Source organism: Vulpes lagopus, chromosome 4, assembly GCF_018345385.1.
Source record: "Vulpes lagopus strain Blue_001 chromosome 4, ASM1834538v1, whole genome shotgun sequence".
Taxonomy (NCBI): domain Eukaryota; kingdom Metazoa; phylum Chordata; class Mammalia; order Carnivora; family Canidae; genus Vulpes; species Vulpes lagopus.
In genome coordinates this window covers 134,462,240-134,481,465 of record NC_054827.1, presented here as the reverse complement: position 1 = coordinate 134,481,465, position 19,226 = coordinate 134,462,240, and the positions used below count along the sequence as shown (strand labels likewise).

The 19,226-nt window shown below is 44.5% G+C and overlaps 1 protein-coding gene across 5 annotated transcripts in view; it reads left to right on the top strand.

Annotated features, from left to right (window-relative positions):
• Window positions 1-19,226, top strand: part of TBC1D1 (TBC1 domain family member 1) — a 239,014-nt gene that overhangs the window by 182,082 nt on the left and 37,706 nt on the right. For all 5 annotated transcript variants that reach the window (XM_041753548.1, XM_041753547.1, XM_041753549.1 and 2 more), the window contains 2 exons: window positions 6,438-6,623; window positions 13,011-13,172. In XM_041753548.1, the coding sequence (XP_041609482.1) occupies window positions 6,438-6,623; window positions 13,011-13,172 (348 nt within the window). The remainder of the gene's footprint in view (window positions 1-6,437; window positions 6,624-13,010; window positions 13,173-19,226) is intronic.

Genomic DNA, 19,226 nt, shown 5'->3' with positions numbered 1-19,226 from the left:
TTGGTAACAACAGATGCTGCAGACGCTAATCCCTGTTGTTGACTTTTCTCTAGAGGCTTATTGTTCAGTTTTAGTTCTCATTTCCAAAATCTATTGGTGTTGTTAAAACAGAGGTTTCAGAATAACTGGAATCTTAAACATTTCTTCTTCTTTTGACGTGGGACATCAGGATTCTTGAAATGGAGAGAGTTATAAAATGCTTCGAAAGCCAGAACGTCGAGAGAATAAGGGCCTATGCCTTGATGTTTTTTTCCCCGGATCTCCCCTTTCTTACAAGGCACTTAACATGTGACTTAATGCCATGTCTATAAAAGGTGGAGAAACTGCAGTTCCAACCTGATACAAGTTTGTGAAAGTACCAGCCAGGGGTCCTGTGTTCCATACTCGACGGGCAGAAGCCGGACAGCTGGGGGGCTGTGTGCGTGCTCCTTTTTCTCCTGCCCTGTCCCAGCACCAACTGTGTTCATACCAATGATGCAAAGTCATGCTCTTCCCTACGCATCTGTGGCAGAGAGAGAGAAGAATGTAGCAGCAGCGTTTCAGGAGAACAGTTTGGCAGCTAAAATATTGACACCCCAACATAGATCAGATTTACGACCCCGTTGAGAATGTCACAGCAAGGATTTCAGTGGAGGCAGTTGTCTCTCAGGACTCCTGAATTGTGGCTGGCTTTAAAATTCCCAGAACCCATAGAAACCTATGGTTTCTGAAAGGCTCTGTAATTTAAGCGTGCTACGTCCTGTCATTAAAGGACATGTGAGAATAGTAAAGTCTATTCCTAGGCTAACGTGCTATTGCAGCTGCTGGGTTTTGTGGCCCTGCAGACTTTATAAGTATGTTGTCTGTAAGTGCCTGGGGGCTCCACCTTTGGGGTGGTCAGAGGTGAGTATCATTTCCCACACTTTGTACCAAGGGACTGGAACCCCAAAGGTATATGTGTTTCCAGAGGTTTCCAAAGAGGGACTGCCAAGCTGGCCTGGGGGTGGAGGAGCCATACCATACTCGTACCCCATCAGCCTCTGTGCAGCAGCCTCTCAGCAAGAGCATAGGTTGGGGAAGGAAGCCGGATCCTCAGGGTTACTCTGAAGAATGTTAGAAACATCTAAGGAGCCTCTCTTAGACCACGTAACACCTCACATCCCAGGCACATATAAGGGATTCTATATAAATACCGGTGCGAATGGCTTAGGAATTATCCAAGTTAACGCACATATTTGTTATTTAGAATAAGGTTCTCAGCTGGCAGCTGACCAACATCTTCATATTATCCTCACCCAGAACCTGTCCCTCCACTCGACCCCCTGCATGTTGAGTTCACGTCTCACCAGACTGTACCCCAAGCACAAGTGTGCGTGTCCCCGTGAAAGAGGACTAGTAGAAAGCTGTGCCCTGGGACAAATCTGGATCTTTTAGCACTGACACGGAAACAGCCCCCTTGGATTTATTTAGCCAGGCCACATTTAGAACAAACCAATATTTGTCCCCCTTTCATAAATTAAGCAATTTTGCAACTAGGCTTCTCTTAATATGAACAAAGGATAATGTATTTAAAAGCTGTTCATTATAAACTGGAACAATGATAATTGTTATCACATAACATGAATTTGGGTGAAGGGGATGTATTTTTCCCCCTACCAGAGTTTGGGAGAAGAATAAGTAATGGATTTTTAAAATTCTAAGTGGGGGTTCTCGCTGGGGTGATTTTTGTTCTCTCCCTCCTCCTCAGGGGGCAGTTAGCAACATCAAGGCATTTTTGGTGGTCACTACTGGAGTGGGTACTGTCCTCTGGCAGGTGGTGCCTAGGGAACCCTAAATACTCTCAAATGCACAGAACAGTCCCCCACGACAAAGAATTACCCAGCCTAAAATGTCAGTAGTGCTGAGAAGTTGAGAAAACCCTGCTGTCAACTGTTAGGTTTATTCGGTGACCTTTACAGCAGATTAGCTTTTATTTCGTGAATTCAGAGGTGAAGTTAACACTAGTACTCGTGATCCTTCTTTGTGTTCCGCACTTGGCCTTGGCACCCTGGCCAAGGTCGGGACAAGCTCTGGCCATGTGTGAACGCCTCGACTCAGGTAGCCGACAAGAGCGCCTGCACGGTATTCTCGTGGCAGCAGTGAAGGGGAATGAAGAGGTGACTTGCTGAGTACAGAGGGTTGCACGAGGGAATGAAGAGTAGAGCTGCAGTGTAGAGCCCCAGAATGTGCCCTGAGGACCAGCAGCGGCCGCAACCCCAGAGAGCTTGCTAGAAATGCAGATGCTCAGGCTCCACAAAGACCTACTGAATCAAAATCTGGATTTTAGCAAGATCCCCACGTGATGCTTGCACATCTAGGAGTTAGAGAAGCACTGGGTAAGCATTTTGTACTTCGCGTGGTGGCCTGGACTCTTCCTAGCTCTGACCTTGATCAGGTTACAAAACCTCAGTGCACCTTAGTTGTTTTGGCTATAAAATGAGGATGACAGTGTCACCTGTTTCATGGGGGTGGTCATGAGCATCAGACAAGCTGATTTGTGTCAAGGCCTCACAGTAAATCCTTAACAAACTGAGCTGCAATCAATAGTAAAAAGTCGGGATCCCTTGGTGGCACAGCGTTTTGGTGCCTGCCTTTGACCCAGGGCGCGATCCTGGAGACCCGGGATCGAGTCCCACGTCGGGCTCCCGGTGCATGGAGCCTGCTTCTCCCTCTGCCTGTGTCTCTGCCTCTCTCTCTCTCTCTCTGTGACTATCATAAATAAATAAAAAATTTTAAAAAAATCAATAATAAAAAGTAGGGGCAGCCTCGGTGGCTCAGCGGTTTAGCGCCGCCTTCGGCCCAGGGTGTGATCCTGGAGACCCGGGATCGAGTCCTGCGTCGGGCTCCCCGCATGGAGCCTGCTTCTCCCTCTGCCTGTGCCTCTCTCTCTGTGTATGTGTCTTTCATGACTAAATAAATCTTTGAAAAAAATAATTAAAAAAAATAATAAAAAGTAGGCATAAGTAGAGAACGTTAGGGAGGCAACACATGTCATCATCACCAACAAAGCCTGTACTCCTTGCTGATCTAATTCTTCTGAATAAGAAAATAGCAAACACTGGAGTGTCCTCAGACTCTGGTTTTGTCAGAAACCCAAGTGGCAGAGAGTAATGGATCTGGGGACCAAGCAGCCTCAACTCCCAGATGCGTTCCATCAGCCCAGCCTGGGTTACCCTTGCTCTGTTCATTACGTTGCAGGATTTGAAAGTAACATAGAGGGAATTTTCAAGACACACCAGAGAAGAGAGGGCGGTGGTGAAGAGGAGGGATGAGGTTGGAGACAGGATGCGAGGTGACATGAGCCCTTGACTGATGAGCAGGGCTTTAGGGTGAGGAAGAATGTCCAGACTGCACCTTGTGCCCTGTCACTGGGGTGGGTCCCTGGCTGTCTCCTGTGCGCACCTGCCCAAGGTGAGGCGGTCTCCCCTCGATCGCTTTTGGGAAACGAGACCCTTGCCAGGCAGTGGGGATGTAAATCCTTCAGCGTGAGATGAAGCAGAACTTGAATCACCACCGCAGTGTCCAGCAGAGTTTCAGCAGCCAGGATGGTAAAAGAGAAAAGGGAAGAGCTCAGACGGAATACTGCAGACTGCAGAGTAAGATTGAATAAGAAAACGGACAAATGCCTTCTGAAAGAAGGATCAACTTTAGCTATAGCGTATTCAGGACCAACTAATGCTAAGTACACAAGTTTGGGGAGATTGGTTTGTCTTCTGAGTGTTTTGCAGAACATCTTGCAGTCTTTGATTTAAATTGGAACAGATTCTCATTACTTTTCCTCAGTTGATTATAAAAATGACGTTTTTATTGTCACGAATTTTGAAAATACAGAGAACAGCAGGCACGCCCAAACCAGGCACCCATCTGTCTCTCTCTTCAGCAGTATCTGCCAAGCACCTGCTGGGTGGCTGGGGCTATGCTGGTTGCCAGGTAAACCCTCACTAACAAGGTGGCCTGTCTTGCCTCAGAGCTTACAGTTGAGAGGCTAAAACTTTTTTTTTAAGATTTTATTTATTCATGAGACACAGAGAGAGAGAGGCAGAGACAAGGCAGAGGGAAAAGCAGGCTTCATGCAGGGAGCCCGACGTGGGATTCGATCCCGGGACTCCAGGATCAGACCCTGGGCTGAAGGCAGGCACTAAACTGCTGAGCCACCCAGGTGTCCCTGAGAGGCTAAATTTTGGTGTGTTTCTTTCCAGTATTTCTTTTTCTGTGCTGTTAAAGACTATGTAATAACAAACAATAAGAGCTAATGTTCGCTGTATATTTACTGTGTGTTCGACTCTGTTTCAGGTACTTTGTATGATGCGTATTAATCCATGTAACACTTATTTAAAAAAAGATTTATTTTAGAGAGAAGGCATACAAGCAGGGGGAGGGAAAGGGACAAACAGACTCTGCTGAGCGCAGAGCCCACTCTCTCTACCAAGTGGGGCCCACCCTCTCTACCATGGGATCATGACTTGAGCTGAGATTGAGAGTGGACGCTTAACTTACTGAGCCACCTTGTAACACTTCTGTGAGGGAGGTGCTGTTATTCCTGCTTGACAGATGAGAAACTGAGGCATTAAAGGGCTAAGCAACTTGTCGAATCACAAAACCAAAAAATGCAGAGTCTTGATTAAAACCCAGGCAGCCTGGCTCCAGAGGCTGACTTTACTTACCGAATGGTCTTGCTTCTCATAATAATTTTAAGATTGACATCATCCAGTACAGACAACTGTGATTCCTGCTTTTATACCGACCATTACACACGAGTATCCTCCAAAAGGAAGAATTTTAATTTATTCATTCATTTAATAGGATCATAATAAATTGACATAGATAGAAACGTGATAAGCATTTAAATACTTACAGAGACAACAAAGCATTCTTAATTCTCATCATAATTTTTTTTTTAATCCAGTAACTTTTAAGAGGAGTTAAATGGACAAGTCACTTTAGGAAATGAAACATTTGGTACCTTGTGTTTGATTTCATAGATTTTGTAGCAGGAAATCAAACCCACCTTTAGATAATAAGGAGTCAACGTTGAAACTGTTCTGTTCTGGAAATTATAACATGGAATTTTGTTGGAACTGTACACTGGAAGAGATTGTATGTTGTGTTCTGGGTGGTTGTATGATTCAGGTTGTCTGTGAAGGGCTGTTCACAGAGCGTGTTAGGACCGTGATTTTTATTTAGGTTCAGTTTAGAGAGAAGTTCCCAAGAATACATTGCCTTAAGTGAGGCCCACTCATATAGGAACTTCTGCTGTTCGTAGCTAGTTTCAGAGTAAGCAGGTGGGATGTTCTTTCTGCATGTCTGTGAGGTATTTGTGAGAACAGCACTGTGTACTAGCAACGTGGGGTCTGCAGTTGAGAAAGGTACTCAACTAATAAACAGGAATCTGAAAATTGATGATATAGGAAACATTTGAATTACAGGGATATCTAGCAGAAAGCATGGACTTCCAGTCAGAGAGACATTAGTTGGGATCCCAACACACCTGCTTGTTCACTGTCTGAACCTGGGCAACTTACTCTGCTTCTCTGAACCTTTGTTTTCTCTTCAGGCTAATCCCTGTCTTCTGGCATTGTCATCAGGATTAAATGAGTCTGTCTATAGAAAACACCTGGCATGGTGCCCAGCACTTGGTAGAGGACCCTTTAATGGTCACTGTTATTATTGGCTATTAAATACGCTTTAATCTTCTTCCAGAATACCTAGTCTTATAGCTTAGTGGTTAAGAATGCACGTGGAAGCCAGCCTTCATGGGCCCCTACCCTTCCTAGCTGTGTAACATTGGGCAGGTGTCAAATGTACTTAGGTTTGCTTTTCTTTAAAACTGAATAGTTATAGTAGCTACATCTTAGAGTGGTTGAATGTTAAATAAACTAGTATCCATAGAGCCCTCAGAACAAGCTGGTACAGAGTGAGCACTCTGAATGTTTGCCATTACCAATAATACAATCATCAACTCAGAAGAAAATAGAAATATTGCACCTTTAAAAGTAGATATCTTTGAGCATTTCCTCAGCTCTTACAGCTTTTGCTTGCTATTTGATGTATAATTTGATGGTTGTGGCTCAATTGATTTCAATGCATATTAAAACTTGAATTTTAAATCTGGTGATATCATTTCATAGTTTCTGAATGGACAGAAATTTTCTGATTTGACACTATGTTTAAATTTGTATTGAAAGGGATGCCTGGATGGCTCAGTGGTTGAGCATCTGTCTTTGGCTTAGGGCGTGATCCCGGGGTCCTGGGATTGAGTCCCACATCGGGCTCCCTGCATGGAGCCTGGTTCTCCCTCTGCCTGTGTCTCTGCCTCTCTCTGTGTTTCATGTGAATAAATAAATAAAATCTTTTAAAAAAAAATTAATTTGTACTGAAAAAAAAAATGACCGTTCTGAAATGTCCTTTTCCATCCCCAGATTATTCGGAACTGGGGGAGCATCCGCCACGATCTCCTTTAGAACCAGTTTGTGAGGATGGACCCTCTGGCCCTGTCCCAGAAGAAAAGAAAAGGACATCTCGCGAGCTTCGAGAGTTATGGCAAAAGGCTATTCTGCAACAGATTCTACTCCTCAGAATGGAGAAAGAAAATCAGAAGCTGCAAGGTTGGTTTGCCATTCTCTTAGAATGAACAGGCCTGATCATTTTTCTTGGCTCTGAAGCGAATCACATCAGACCACAAGTATGCTGCCTTTAAAAAGAAAAAAAAAGCAAGCTTCTCTCTCTCTCTCTCTCTCTCTCTATATATATATATATCTGTTTACTTTCCCAAAGTCAAGTTAACACTTTTCACTTTCTGAAGAGTTAATGATAATCTCACCAACCATATGAAATTACTCCTGTATGGTCATTTTAGCATACTGTCTAGAACTTCAAAGAGGCAACCTTCAGATGTAAGCTTCAACCCTCAGAAGAGTGTTTTTTGTTTTGTGTTTTCTCTCTTTCCCCCCCTACTTTGCCGTCAGCCACGGTCTGTGCTTGGCTGGTGAGGTGTGAGCTAATCCTACACAAGTCATTTAAGTTTGTAACCTGTATGTGCATTTTTAGTGGGTTGCAGGTAATCTGAAGAGGATTAAGCTTTTTTTTTTTTAAGATTTTATTTATTTATGCATGAGAGACAGAGAAATGCAGAGACCTAGACAGAGAAGCAGACTCCCTGCAAGGAGCCTGATGCGGGACTTGATCCCTGATTCCGGAATCACACCGTGAGCCAATGGCAGATGTTCAACCACTGAGCCACCCAGGTGTCCCTGACGAGGATTAAGCTTTAGTGTTAGCTGAGTTTTACCTGAACCATTACCAACCTTTCCTATAGGAAAGGAGTTTAGACTCCTATAGACTCGTTTAATGCTCCTGACAGAAGGCAGGTGTTAGCCTGAAGAAGAAACTGAGGCTCAGACCAGCCACATTCTTGCCGGGGGTTATGTCAGTATGAAAATAAGACATGAACTTGGAAAGTTTAGATGTTGTTCATTTCCTGTTTCTGTACTGTTGCTTTAACCAAAAAAAAAAATATATATATTATTTTCATAGTAGCTAAGAAGCTAAGTGGGCGGTATAATGGAAAGAACATGGGTCTTGGAGTATAGAGAGCTGGCTGGATATAAAATAATGGCCATTCTGATCAGGAAGTCTGAACGTGCTTGTTCAGAGGGAGGCTGTGCAGAGTTGTGCCACCATGGCCCAAAGCAGTTTTGCAATTAGGCTACATTTCATTGAACTTACTTCTCAACTGTGGATCTTCCACCTTTTATCTTGATATCTGTATAGAGGTGAAGGGTATTAAGACACCAAATCTGATGAATAAGGTTCATGGTCCAAAAAAGTATGTCATCTTTGACCAAAACATGAAGTCAGATACAAAGTAATAAGACTTTTTAAAAAGATTTTATTTATTTATATATGAGAGACCAGAGAGAGAGAGAGAGAGGCAGAGACACAGGCAGAGGGAGAAGCAGGCTCCATGCAGGGAGCCCGATGCGGGACTCGATCCCGGGTCGCCAGGATCATGCCCTGGGCTGAAGGTGGTGCTAAACCACTGAGCCACCTGGGCTGCCCAATAAGACCTTTTGATATGAAAGTGGTTTAGTGGTTGGAATGGGCTACTTATGGATACAGTGGGCTCTCCTCCGTACCTGGTATTGAGGCTGGGCAACGGCTCAACCCCTGAAGTGGCCGTGGAAGGGGTGCCACAGTGGGGGGACTTCACCGCAGCGATGGCTGTTTTCTCCAACTCTGTTTTTCTACCATTTTCTTGTGTGTTCTTGAAGGCAATTCCAAAAGCAGATGTCTAAATAAATCTTTAAAAAAATAAATAAAAGCAGATGTCTACAAGAGCCCTGACTGTGACGGCATCATTGAGTGTGCCATCAGCTGAATGACCGCTCTGGACTGCAGCACTCACGTTCGTGTGTCTGTTGGTTGGGATTTTTGTTGAAAAGCACAGAGGCAGTTACCTTCCTCATGTAGATCATAAATCCTAATACGTATCCTGACTAACCTTCTTGGAAATGACAGCCATGGAAAATCGGAGCGTAGCTGTAAAATGGGAATGGCACTGGCTTCTTGGGATGTGGGAGGAATCTTGACTGCAGTTGATGAGACAAGATCAGTCTGCCGCAGAAGCACAGCCCCTGTAAAGCTGCGTATATGATGACTAGGCAAACCAGGATGAACAGGGAAGAGCTTCGTAGGGTTACCTGGAACACCCTGCCAGGTGTCACGTTCAGTTCACTGGCCCTTGCCCCCACTTTCTTGCTGTTTCCTCATTCCACCTGGCAGTGGTCAGTCTTGTGTGGTCTTTCATTCTTGCTGTCTGAATTCATTTCTCTTCTTAGCTCTGTAAAGTTCAGCATGTTTACCTTTGTGGTGAAAGCATAATAAATTTCCTTAATAGAGTTTAGGAAGCGTGGTTTCAGTGCATGCAGTACCTTTGTTGCTGAGAAGCTTAATCATCAAAAGAGCCTGACCACGAATTGCCTAGAAAACATTTAGTAAGCTTTGTTGGGGTGGGATGGGGGCAGAACTTTCTCATTAAATCCAGAAGCAAGGGGTACCTGGGTGACTGGGTCAGTTGAGCATCTGACTTTTGGTTTTGGCTCAGGTAGTTGATCTCGGGGTTTGGGCTCAAGCCCCGTGTCCAGCTCCACTGTTGGCACGGAGTCTGCTTGGAAGTCTCTCTCCCTCTCCCTCCCTTGCTTACTTACACTTGCTTGCTGTCTCTCAGACAAATAAATAAATCTTTAAATAAATAAACACAGAAGTCAGATTTGACAAGAACCAAGCAGGAGTATGCTGTGTACTCGAGAGAGTTATTCTATTGCATTCTTTTTTTGGTTGCTTTCTATTTTTTTTAAAGATTAAAAAAAATTTTTTTTTAAGGTTTTATTTTATTTGGGAGAAAGAGCACGAGTAGTGGGGAGAGCCAGGGGGAGGTGAAGAAGTAGACTTCCCCTGAGTGGGGAGCACGAAGTGGGATTTGATTTCACGACCCAGAGATCATGAACTGAGCTGAGACCAAGAGTCGAACTCCTAACTGACTGCACTACCCAGGTGCCACTTTTAGTGGCTTTTTAAAGGAAAAGTTAAAGTGTAGCTGGAAGTGGTTGAAGTTGATCAGATGTTAAAGCTGGATTGCTTGCTGCTTGGGAAAGAAATTAGAACATGTATCAGGAGGATCTTCTATGCTTAAGCCTATGTCCTGGCTTTTGAATATGTGGATTAAGTATATCTGTTACTATTCCAGAACCATGGCATCTGAGAAAGAACCAAACCACATCATCTAAATCCACCTCCCTCCACAGTAGGCAGTTGGAAGCTGACTTGTTTTCCCCAGAGTTAAACAGCTAACTTTCTGTGGTGCTGGGACTAAAGCACATTGCCTGTCTCCCAAGCCAGCAGTCTCCACCGTGCCCTGGTGCAGGGCCATTTTCCCCCGTTATAAACGAAGATGCAGGCAGCCTAATGCAGGACAGGATGCCGTTCAGTACAGCCATGGTTTGGGGTTAGCACATTATCGCTTGTTGAACTGACTCGTAAAATTCAGAATCTCATGCTTTAAATTAAAGTGTTACACTGTATTTGCATAATGTTACAACACATTGAATTTTAATTGAATTGTAATGAAAGATATTTTTTAAAGGTTCTTTTTTCCTGGTTAAGCAGATATAATAAAAAAATAAAGAATGAGTGTGGTTTTTCTAAAATCTTTCTACAAGTTTGGAGGTCATTTCATCATTGATGTTTCCAGCCTCTCAGCCTTTCCTGACTGAGTTTTTAAGAGATGGTGGGAGTTGGACAAACATTTTATCTGTGAAGGCAGTCGCTAGTGGTGTGGGATTGGGGATGGTCAGCTGCAGCCCCCCAGTGTAATGGGCATAAATCAGACCTGAACATTGTTGGTCTTAAGTCCAAGTTAGCTCATACGTCCATGGTAAATGGTAATACATATTTTAGATGATTCTTTTGCAAAGTTACATTTGATCTCATGTAGTCCTGGTTGCCCTAAGCCCAGAAATGCACAATCATGGGTTTGTAGACCCTCATTTAATATTTTAAACAGTTTGGTCGTATATCTGAAGGCCTTGGCTGGGAGCCTTGATATTTGTTGCAAGCATGTACCAACTGTCTGGCTTGATAAGGCATTTTGGAGGCTCTGAATTTTAGGCAGCAGTGTTCAGATCCTCAAACAGCAGGATGGTGCCTGGGCCAACAGTGAAATACACAGATTAAGCCTTTTCAGTGGAATCTTCTGGCTGGATGTTACCGCTCTGTTGACTTCAGAGCAGGTTCCTCACGTTGCTTCCTGGGCTCCTTCATGCAGCCACACAGGCTCACAGCAGATCTCAGTGCCAGGGAAATGTCCACTGGCACCAAGAGCCTAGTGCTACGTGAAGTCACTGTCCCCAGCAAAGCTAGTCCTGAACCCAACTTGCCACAAGGATTGTTTGGTGGGACCTTAAAAAAATGTATTATTCAAAGCAAGAAGGAAAAGAATAAAGATGACAGATGAGAAATCACAAGGGCCAGAGTCCCTTGACAACCCACCAGCTGGCAAATAACGTTGGGCAAGCCCTGTACTCGCTCTGAACTTTAGTTTCTGGGTCCATGAAATGAGACGCTGGACAAGGGGTCCCTGCAGCCGTGTGCAGCACCATCTTTTGACGCATTTGTACTTGAAGGTGGTAAATTGGGTCAGTTAAGTACATAATCCACGTGTCAGATGAATAAGGGCTTACCGTCGGGAGCGCTAAGCAGATGAACTGAGTTATTAGCCTTTGCTCAGTTTCTAACATGGAAAAAGGAAATCTTTTATTTCGTGTTAGCAGCACTTTGTAAAGCAGTGTTTCATACTTTTCCTTACTTGACTTTATATTTCTGATAATTTGGGAGTGCTGAGGAGTAGACATTTTGTAGATGCTCAGCATATTTCATCTCCTTAAATCCTCACCAGAGCCATTCAATGAGGTAGCTGTAATTCCCATTTTAAAAATAATAAGCACTGGGGTGCGAAGTGTAGTGGTAAAACTGGTGGTGTTGGGGGGGGCGACGTTTCAGATCCTGCCTCCAGCGCTTCCTGCTTCTGTGGCCCTGGGCAAACTCTGAGCCTGCTCAGCTTCCTCTCCTCCTAAATAAAGTGAGGGCAGGCATGGGGAGCGTGCAGGTATTTTCAGGGGGTCAGGAGAGGACTCTTGAGATGTTTGCATTGACTGATCTGTGTCTCTCGGACTAAGAATGGCTTTGTGCCAGGAAACTTAACAGCTTAGATGAACTGGACAAACTTCTTGAAAAGTGTGATTTGCCAAAACTGAAATGAGAAGAAAAAGATCTGAAAGACTCTGTATCTGTTAAAGAGATCATATTGGTATTGAAAATCTTTCACTTGAAAAACCCCAGGCCTAGAAAGCTCCACTGGATTCTGTTGGACATTTAAGGCCCCTGATAGATACATGCCTGGTCACAGAAAAACTATATAATTAATAACAGCCAGCTCTGCAGTGCACTGGAAAAGGACCAGGGCCCCGCGCCCCTCCACCTCCTGCTCAGTGACCTTGGAGGAGCTACCCGGCCTCTGCGCCTCGGGTTTTCTCATCCAGAACTCTGCCTCAGAGAGTCATTAGGAGGAAAGTTTGCTAAATATAAAGTACTTAGGACATGGTATTTGTTTATTATTATCATAAATATGATAGTTGATCAGTTCTGCAGAGGCCTAGGTGTATTGGCTTATACTTAGCTATTCATCACCTGCTGTCCTAATAAACTCATAGTCAAGATCTGAGACGTGAAGTAGAATGGGTTTGGGGGTTGGTGACATTACTCCTAGGTCTAAATAGGATATAGTGGTTTAGATGGGAGTGAAGTCCCATTTAATCCTGAGAATTGTGAAGTTAAACTTTTCCTTGATTGACTCCCCTCCCCTTCTCCCACCCCATTTTGGTAATTTAGGTACAATTCTGAATGCAGTTAAAACTGAATGAGGTTGGTGGGGAATAATAACTACCTTCATATATTTGGGGCGATAGCTTAAGAAAAGGGCAGATTTATTCTGTTGAGCTGCAGGAAGCAAAAACATGACTAAAGCAGAAGCTACCTAAGGAGGTTTGGCTCTAAACAAGGGGGAACTGTCCTTGGAAAATTGCTCCTGGTTCAGATAAATAAATTGTGTTGGTCTCTGACCATGCCCAGGCACCAGGAATTTTAACACATAGCTCCTGTCCTTGAGATATTTGTGGTTTAATAGGATGTGGAGATTGCTAGAACTGGATAGGTATGGGATATATTTTACTAGTAGACCCAACAGAACTCATTGGAGGTGAAGGAGCAAGAGAAATCTGGGATACCTCCTAGGTGTGTTTAGCTTTTTCCCAGGTAAGGAAGATGGGGTGGGGCAGGAGCAGGGACTTTAATGTGGACCTGGCGAGCTGGCTCTAACGGCTCCACATCTCAGCAGTCATGGTGTCCTTTCTAACGTGTTCCTAAATGATCTCTTCCAGCCTCTGAAAATGATCTGCTGAACAAGCGCTTAAAGCTTGATTATGAAGAAATCACTCCTTGTCTTAAAGAAGTAACCACAGTGTGGGAGAAGATGCTTAGCACTCCAGGAAGATCAAAAATTAAGTTTGACATGGAAAAAATGCATTCAGCTGTTGGGCAAGGTAAGCTTTAATGGGGAGTCCGTCCAGCCATCCTTACCTCCCATTGATGATTGGGTTGGGGAAAAGTATGGGATAAAAATATGTTAAAGTCCAAATTGGTGGCCATTTCTCTACTCGTTACCATATCTGTCCCTGATCCGTTCCCAGATTTCTTACTTGATGTGAGTGTCGTCACCTTTCAGGATCCCTCTTAATTATTTTTTTTAAAGATTTATTTATTTATTTATTCATGATAGAGAGAGAGAGAGGCAGAGACACAGGAGGAGGGAGAAGCAGGCTCCGTGCCAGGAGCCCAACGTGGGACTCGATCCTGGGACTCCAGGATCGCGCCCTGGGCCAAAGGCAGGCGCTAAACCGCTGAGCCACCCAGGGATCCCCTCCCTCATAATTAATTAAAATGTCCAGAAGCTCAGATAACAAGAAGCAGATAGGAATACGGCGCTTAGTTGCCTATAAACTGAGTAATGGTGACACACTCTGAGTTAAATGGTAAGGTGAAAACGAATCGTACAGCTCCCCTCTGAGCACTGTCAGGAGACAACACGGGGTTTTGCGTGAAGACTTCAGACAGGTAGTCCCAGGTTTAGACCCCAGCTGTAACTGATTTACTTTGTGATCTTAGGCAAGCAGCTTCACCTCTCTGAGCCCCACTTTCCCCATAGGTAAGATGTGGGTGATGACAGTGATGGCTGTGAGCAGTAAATAAGCTGGTACCTGGAAGGACACTGCACGTGCCTGCTGTCCTGGAAGGCCCGGGTGGGTGGGCAGTGTTTGCTGACTGTGTGCCAGTCCACACCGCTGCTGGCGTAAGTATAGAACTTGAGACTAAGCATTTAGAAACTTGCAGCGATTTGATAAGGATGATCCTTTAAAAAAAAAAAAAAAGTGGGCTTATATATTGTCAGTCTTTCTTTTCCTGTTTCATTTTTATATGAATTCACTTTTAGTGTATTTTGTAAAAAAGAATCAGCAGTGGATTGGAGCACTCTCTCTATATTTTTAAAGATTTTTATTCATTTATTTGAGAGCAAGAGGAGAGAGAAAACAAACAGGAGGAGGGGCATAGGGAAAAGCAGGCTCCCTCCTGAGCATGAAGCCTGCCGCAGGGCTTGATCCCAGGACCCCAGGGTCATGACCTGAGCCAAAAGCAGACACTTAACCAACTGAGCCACCCGGACACCCCTATTTGGAACATTTTAAAAGAAAACAAAAACTGGTTCTTCACAGCTAGTTTGAATAGCTCTATTTTACATTCTAACTTTGGTCGATTGTTAGTGTTGTTTTTTTTTTAAGATTTTATTTATTTATTCATGAGAGATAGAGAGAAAGAGGCAGAGACACAGGCGGAGGGAGAAGCAGGCTCCATGTAGGGAGCCTGATGCAGGACTCGATCCCAGAACTCCAGGATCATGCCCTGAGCCAAAGGCAGACGCTCAACTGCTGAGCCACCCAGGTGTCCCTGTGATTGTTAGTGTTTAAGTAAAACAACTATTTCTTTTAAATAGATGTTTATTAGCATCTCCTGGCAAAATCGGAGGCTTTCGAGTCTAACTCTAGTGGTTACTGAGTTCTGGTCAATGTATTCATGAATAACCAAGAATTAATTAATTAATTTTTTATAACCAAAAATTTAGACAAAGCTTTGCAAACATGTATGAAGTTTGTTAGTTTTCTTCTGACTTTATTTAGCAGCTCAGTGGAAGAAGTTGCACAGTGTTATTCCTCTCTAAGACGGTACAGCAGAGCAGTTTTCTGTCATCTACTATGGGCACTATTTAACCTTTATCTGAATTTTGTAGCATCAGTTTTAGTAATAATAAGTTGTTGCTAAGTTATGACTTTCCCCTTTCCATGGACAAGGAAACATTACTCAGAGGTAACGGGCTCAGGACCCCAGAGCTCCCCACACACCCTTCTGCTAGAGTTCTCACCACCACACGGCACTACCTGTGGTTGAACCTGCCTCGGCAGCGCCAGAGACCAGAAGTGTTGCAGGTCTTGAAGGGTCAGGCTCCAGATTGGCCAGTGACTGCCGCTGTGACCTTCGCCGACATCCTCCCCTTTTTGGGCTCAGGCCTCCCAGCTGCTAGAATGAGAGGCACAGACCATACTGAGGGTCTCACAGCTCTTCCTGTTCTCACATTCTTTGTGCAGTTGCTGGAGGCTTAACCACTGCACCACATGGTCCCAGATTCCTATCTGGAAACAGGAGAAAGCAGAGAAAGGAATGAGTCTGTTCTTTCCTTTTCACTGCTGACTAAATGATAGTCTTTAGGTGGCTTTGCTTCTACAAAAGGGAAGTGGCAAGGGTCTGTGACAGCTATTCCAGAAGCGTGAGCTTCTTATAAGCCTGGCACCTGGATGCATTGGTTTTTCATTATGCATTTTACAAGGTGGGGGGGGACCGATGGAAACATGGTGGGCACCTGGAACCTGCGTGGTGAAGTATGACATAGGTGATTGTATAGTTTGCATGCCGAGGTGAGCCAACCTGGAATTCCCTCTGTAGCCACGGACATGACCACATCACTGCCTGTGGCAGGGACTCTATTTCTAACTGCACAGAGAGCTCTGTCAGTGATTCAGCTGCTTTCGACACATAAGATGTAATGACTCCAAGCAAATGCCGACAGTCCATCTTGCAGCCCAGAATAGAAAGACAAGACTAAATCAGAACCACCCCCTTGGCCTTTATGGTAGAGGCCAAGTTACTATGGAGCCTTTGAAAGAGAAGACAGTCCCTGTATGGGTGATGAGGCCCTTCCTCCTAATGATCTGAAGACTCCCCTAAGTGATAGGAAAAAGGCATTTATAAGCTTCCCAAGTTAAAACTAGATCAGAACAGCAGGATTAGGGTACCAACTTGGGACAACAAAGAATAATTCTGCAGAGCTTTACATAACTCAAAGCTTAGTTAGGGTTTGAATGATTTCACTAAAGAGAGCGAGGTAGAAGTGTATGAACTGGAGCATACTCTTCAGGAATGAGATTGCTGAGAGGCCGCCTGGGCAGTTGGCAAGACGGGCCAGATGCAGACGTTCCTCACCTTTGATCCGGCAATGCCACACCTAGAAACTTAGTCTAAAAATTAATCGGTCAAAAACGTGCTGCAGTAGGAAGGATGACATAGTAGAATCGGAAACCAAAACAGAACCCCAAAACCCCAACAGTGTGACCATCGTGTGCCATGGTCCTTGAAATGACACAGTAGTTATAATTACCGGTGTAAAAGATGTCCGAGACAAGTAGTTAAATGAAACAAAAGTGGTGCATGGTCTAACAGAGTTGTCTATTTCTGTGGGCACATAGGTAGGAAGCCGCGCACAACACATTTGCAACGTCTGCTTTACCCAGCATAGCCCTGGTTTACAGCTCTGCCCGGTGCAATAATTAATACCTTCCTCCCCTTGCTTTCAAGAGCTTCCTGCTTTGGGTGGTGAATTCTATGTTCACTGTAGTTTTGAGTGGTTTTTCACCCTCTTTATACCTTTTGCATTTTTAGAAGGGCTTAAAAAAAAAAAAAAAAGGGCGAGCACAAATCATGTCCAAAGTCAGTAAAAAATAAAAAGGTACTGACATTGAGGGGGAGGGACCTCCTGTCCTCACAGAAGCCAGCCTGCCCACCCAGCATAAGAGTGGGTTATGAGTGGAGGCAGAAACACTGGCTCTGATTTGCACGACTCTTTGTTTTTAAATCACAAAACCCAAGCTCTCTTAAATACCAGAATATGTGGTCTGGTCCAGTGACACAAACAGTATTTTTTTCCTCCAAAAAAATGAAGGTCTGATAAGATAATGGGAATGATTTAGTAATAAAAGGAAATTGGTCATCTCATACCTTGGGAAGATTTCCCAGTCTGAAAAGAATATTTTGTGAAAAGTCCCGTTATAAATCACTTAACATGTTGATTGTTTTTCAAGCCACATTTACATCTTTTTTTTTTTTAAGGATTTTTTTAATCTATTCATTTGAGAGGGCAAGCACGAGCAAGGGGGAGGGGCAGAGGGCGAAGCAGAGTCCCCGCTGAGCTGGGAGCCCAATGTGGCACTCGATCCCAGGACCCCCCGGGATCAGGACCTGCCTGAGCTGAAGGCAGATGCTTAACTGACTGAGCCACCCAGGTGCCTCTAAGCCACATTGACTTCTGATATAGTTTCAAATATTAAGGTCTTGTGAGTGCATGTGCATGTGTACTGGCACCCTAAGAAATACCTCTGGGCAGGGAGGGCAGGGAGAGAAGGAACGGAATGGTATAAAAAGGCAGACGTCAGGGTATATCCATTTTGTGTTGCTACCATAACAAAATATTACAAAATTGGTGGCTAAAACAGTAGACGTTTTTCTCTCCCACTCCCGGAGGCCAGAAGTCTGGAGTGGGAGCGGAGGCGTCGGCGGGGCTGCCCTTAGCCACTTCTGGAGACTGTCGGCATTCCTTGGCCTGGGGCTGCGCCCCTCCAGTCCCTGCCTCCTGCTCACAGTGCCTGCTTCTCTTGTCCTCTCCTCTGTGTCTCTTATAAAGATGCATGTCCTTGGATAGAGGGCCCACCTGCATAACCAGCATGATGGTCTCATTTCAAGACCTTAATTATCATCTATAAAAACTTTTTCCAGGGCACCTGGGTGGCTCGGCGGTTGAGCGTCTGCCTTCAGCTCAGGGCATGATCCTGGGGTCCTGGGATCGAGTCCTGCATCGGGTTCCCTGTGGAGACCCTGTTCTCCCTCTGCCTGTGTCTCTGCCTCTCTCTGTGTCTCTCATGAATAAATAAATTTAAAAAATATATTTTAAAGAACCTTTTTCCAAATCACATTCACTGGTTCTAGGCACTAAGATGGGGACATATATTTTTGGGGGGCCACCATTCAACCCACTACTACACAGGGTCATGAGACTAATATTGAGACCAGCATTTAGAGAAGGTGTGGGTGAGGTCACAGTTATGTATGGCCCTGTGTTTCTCCCACAGGCTCACTTTTTTTTTTTTTATAGCTAGTTTGTGTAAGGGAAAAATCAAATTACTTCCATACCTTGAGTATTTATTTATTTATTTATTTTTAAGTAGACTCCACACCTAGCGTAGTGCCCAGTCCAGGGCTTGAACTCATGACCCCGAGACCCAAGCTGAGACCAAGAGTCAGATGCCTAACTGACTGAGCCACCCAGACGCCCTACCTAGAGTATTTCTAAGAGATGGCTGATTGTTCTAAACAGTTTCTTGTGGATCTGGTAATAAATGACATGGACTACTTTCTGGTTCAGATCCAGAAATGATGAATTTATTACTAACCTCCAGGCAGGAACATAACATATGTTTTTCCAGTACCCATCTGAGTAGCAGCTTGTCTGACTGTTGTGACAGGGAAGACATGAAGAAAAAACAGCAGTCCCTTTCTCTGCTCTGCTCCTAACCAGCTGGGTGATCTCGGGCGAGGGACCTGTTCTTGTTGGCCTCAGTTTCCTTGTCTTTACCCTGAGGATCATCATCCTATTTACCTCTGCAAGTCGTGGGGATGACAGAGTACTTAGAATGGTGGCAGCACCTGGTCACCTCATGGTAAATGTTACCTGCTGGTGAGACTTCTCTCAGACGTGGCCAGTGGAAAACCAGGAATCCTGGCCAGGCACGCTGAGTAGCAGCGAAGTGTACAAAGCAGTCACAGTTTTTCCTGAATGGAAGGAAAGATCCATCCCTAAATCGGAGGTTCCTCTTCTCTCAAGGGAGCTCCTGTCAGAGACGAGAAAGATTCAATGTCTTATTCTGCAGGCTGCCTTTTCTCCCCATCTCCACATTTGGGAAGAATGGTGAACCAGAAAGTTGTTTGTTTTTTTTTTTAATATTTTATTTATTTATTCATGAGAGAGACACAGAGAGACGCAGAGACACAGGCAGAGAGAGAAGCAGGCTCCATGCAGGGAGCCCGATGCGGGACTTGATCCCGGGACTCCAGGACCATGCCCCGGGCCAAAGGCAGGTGCTAAACCGCTGAGCCACCCAGGGATCCCCCTGAACCAGAAAGGTGTTTTTTTTTAAATATTTTATTTATTGATTCATGAG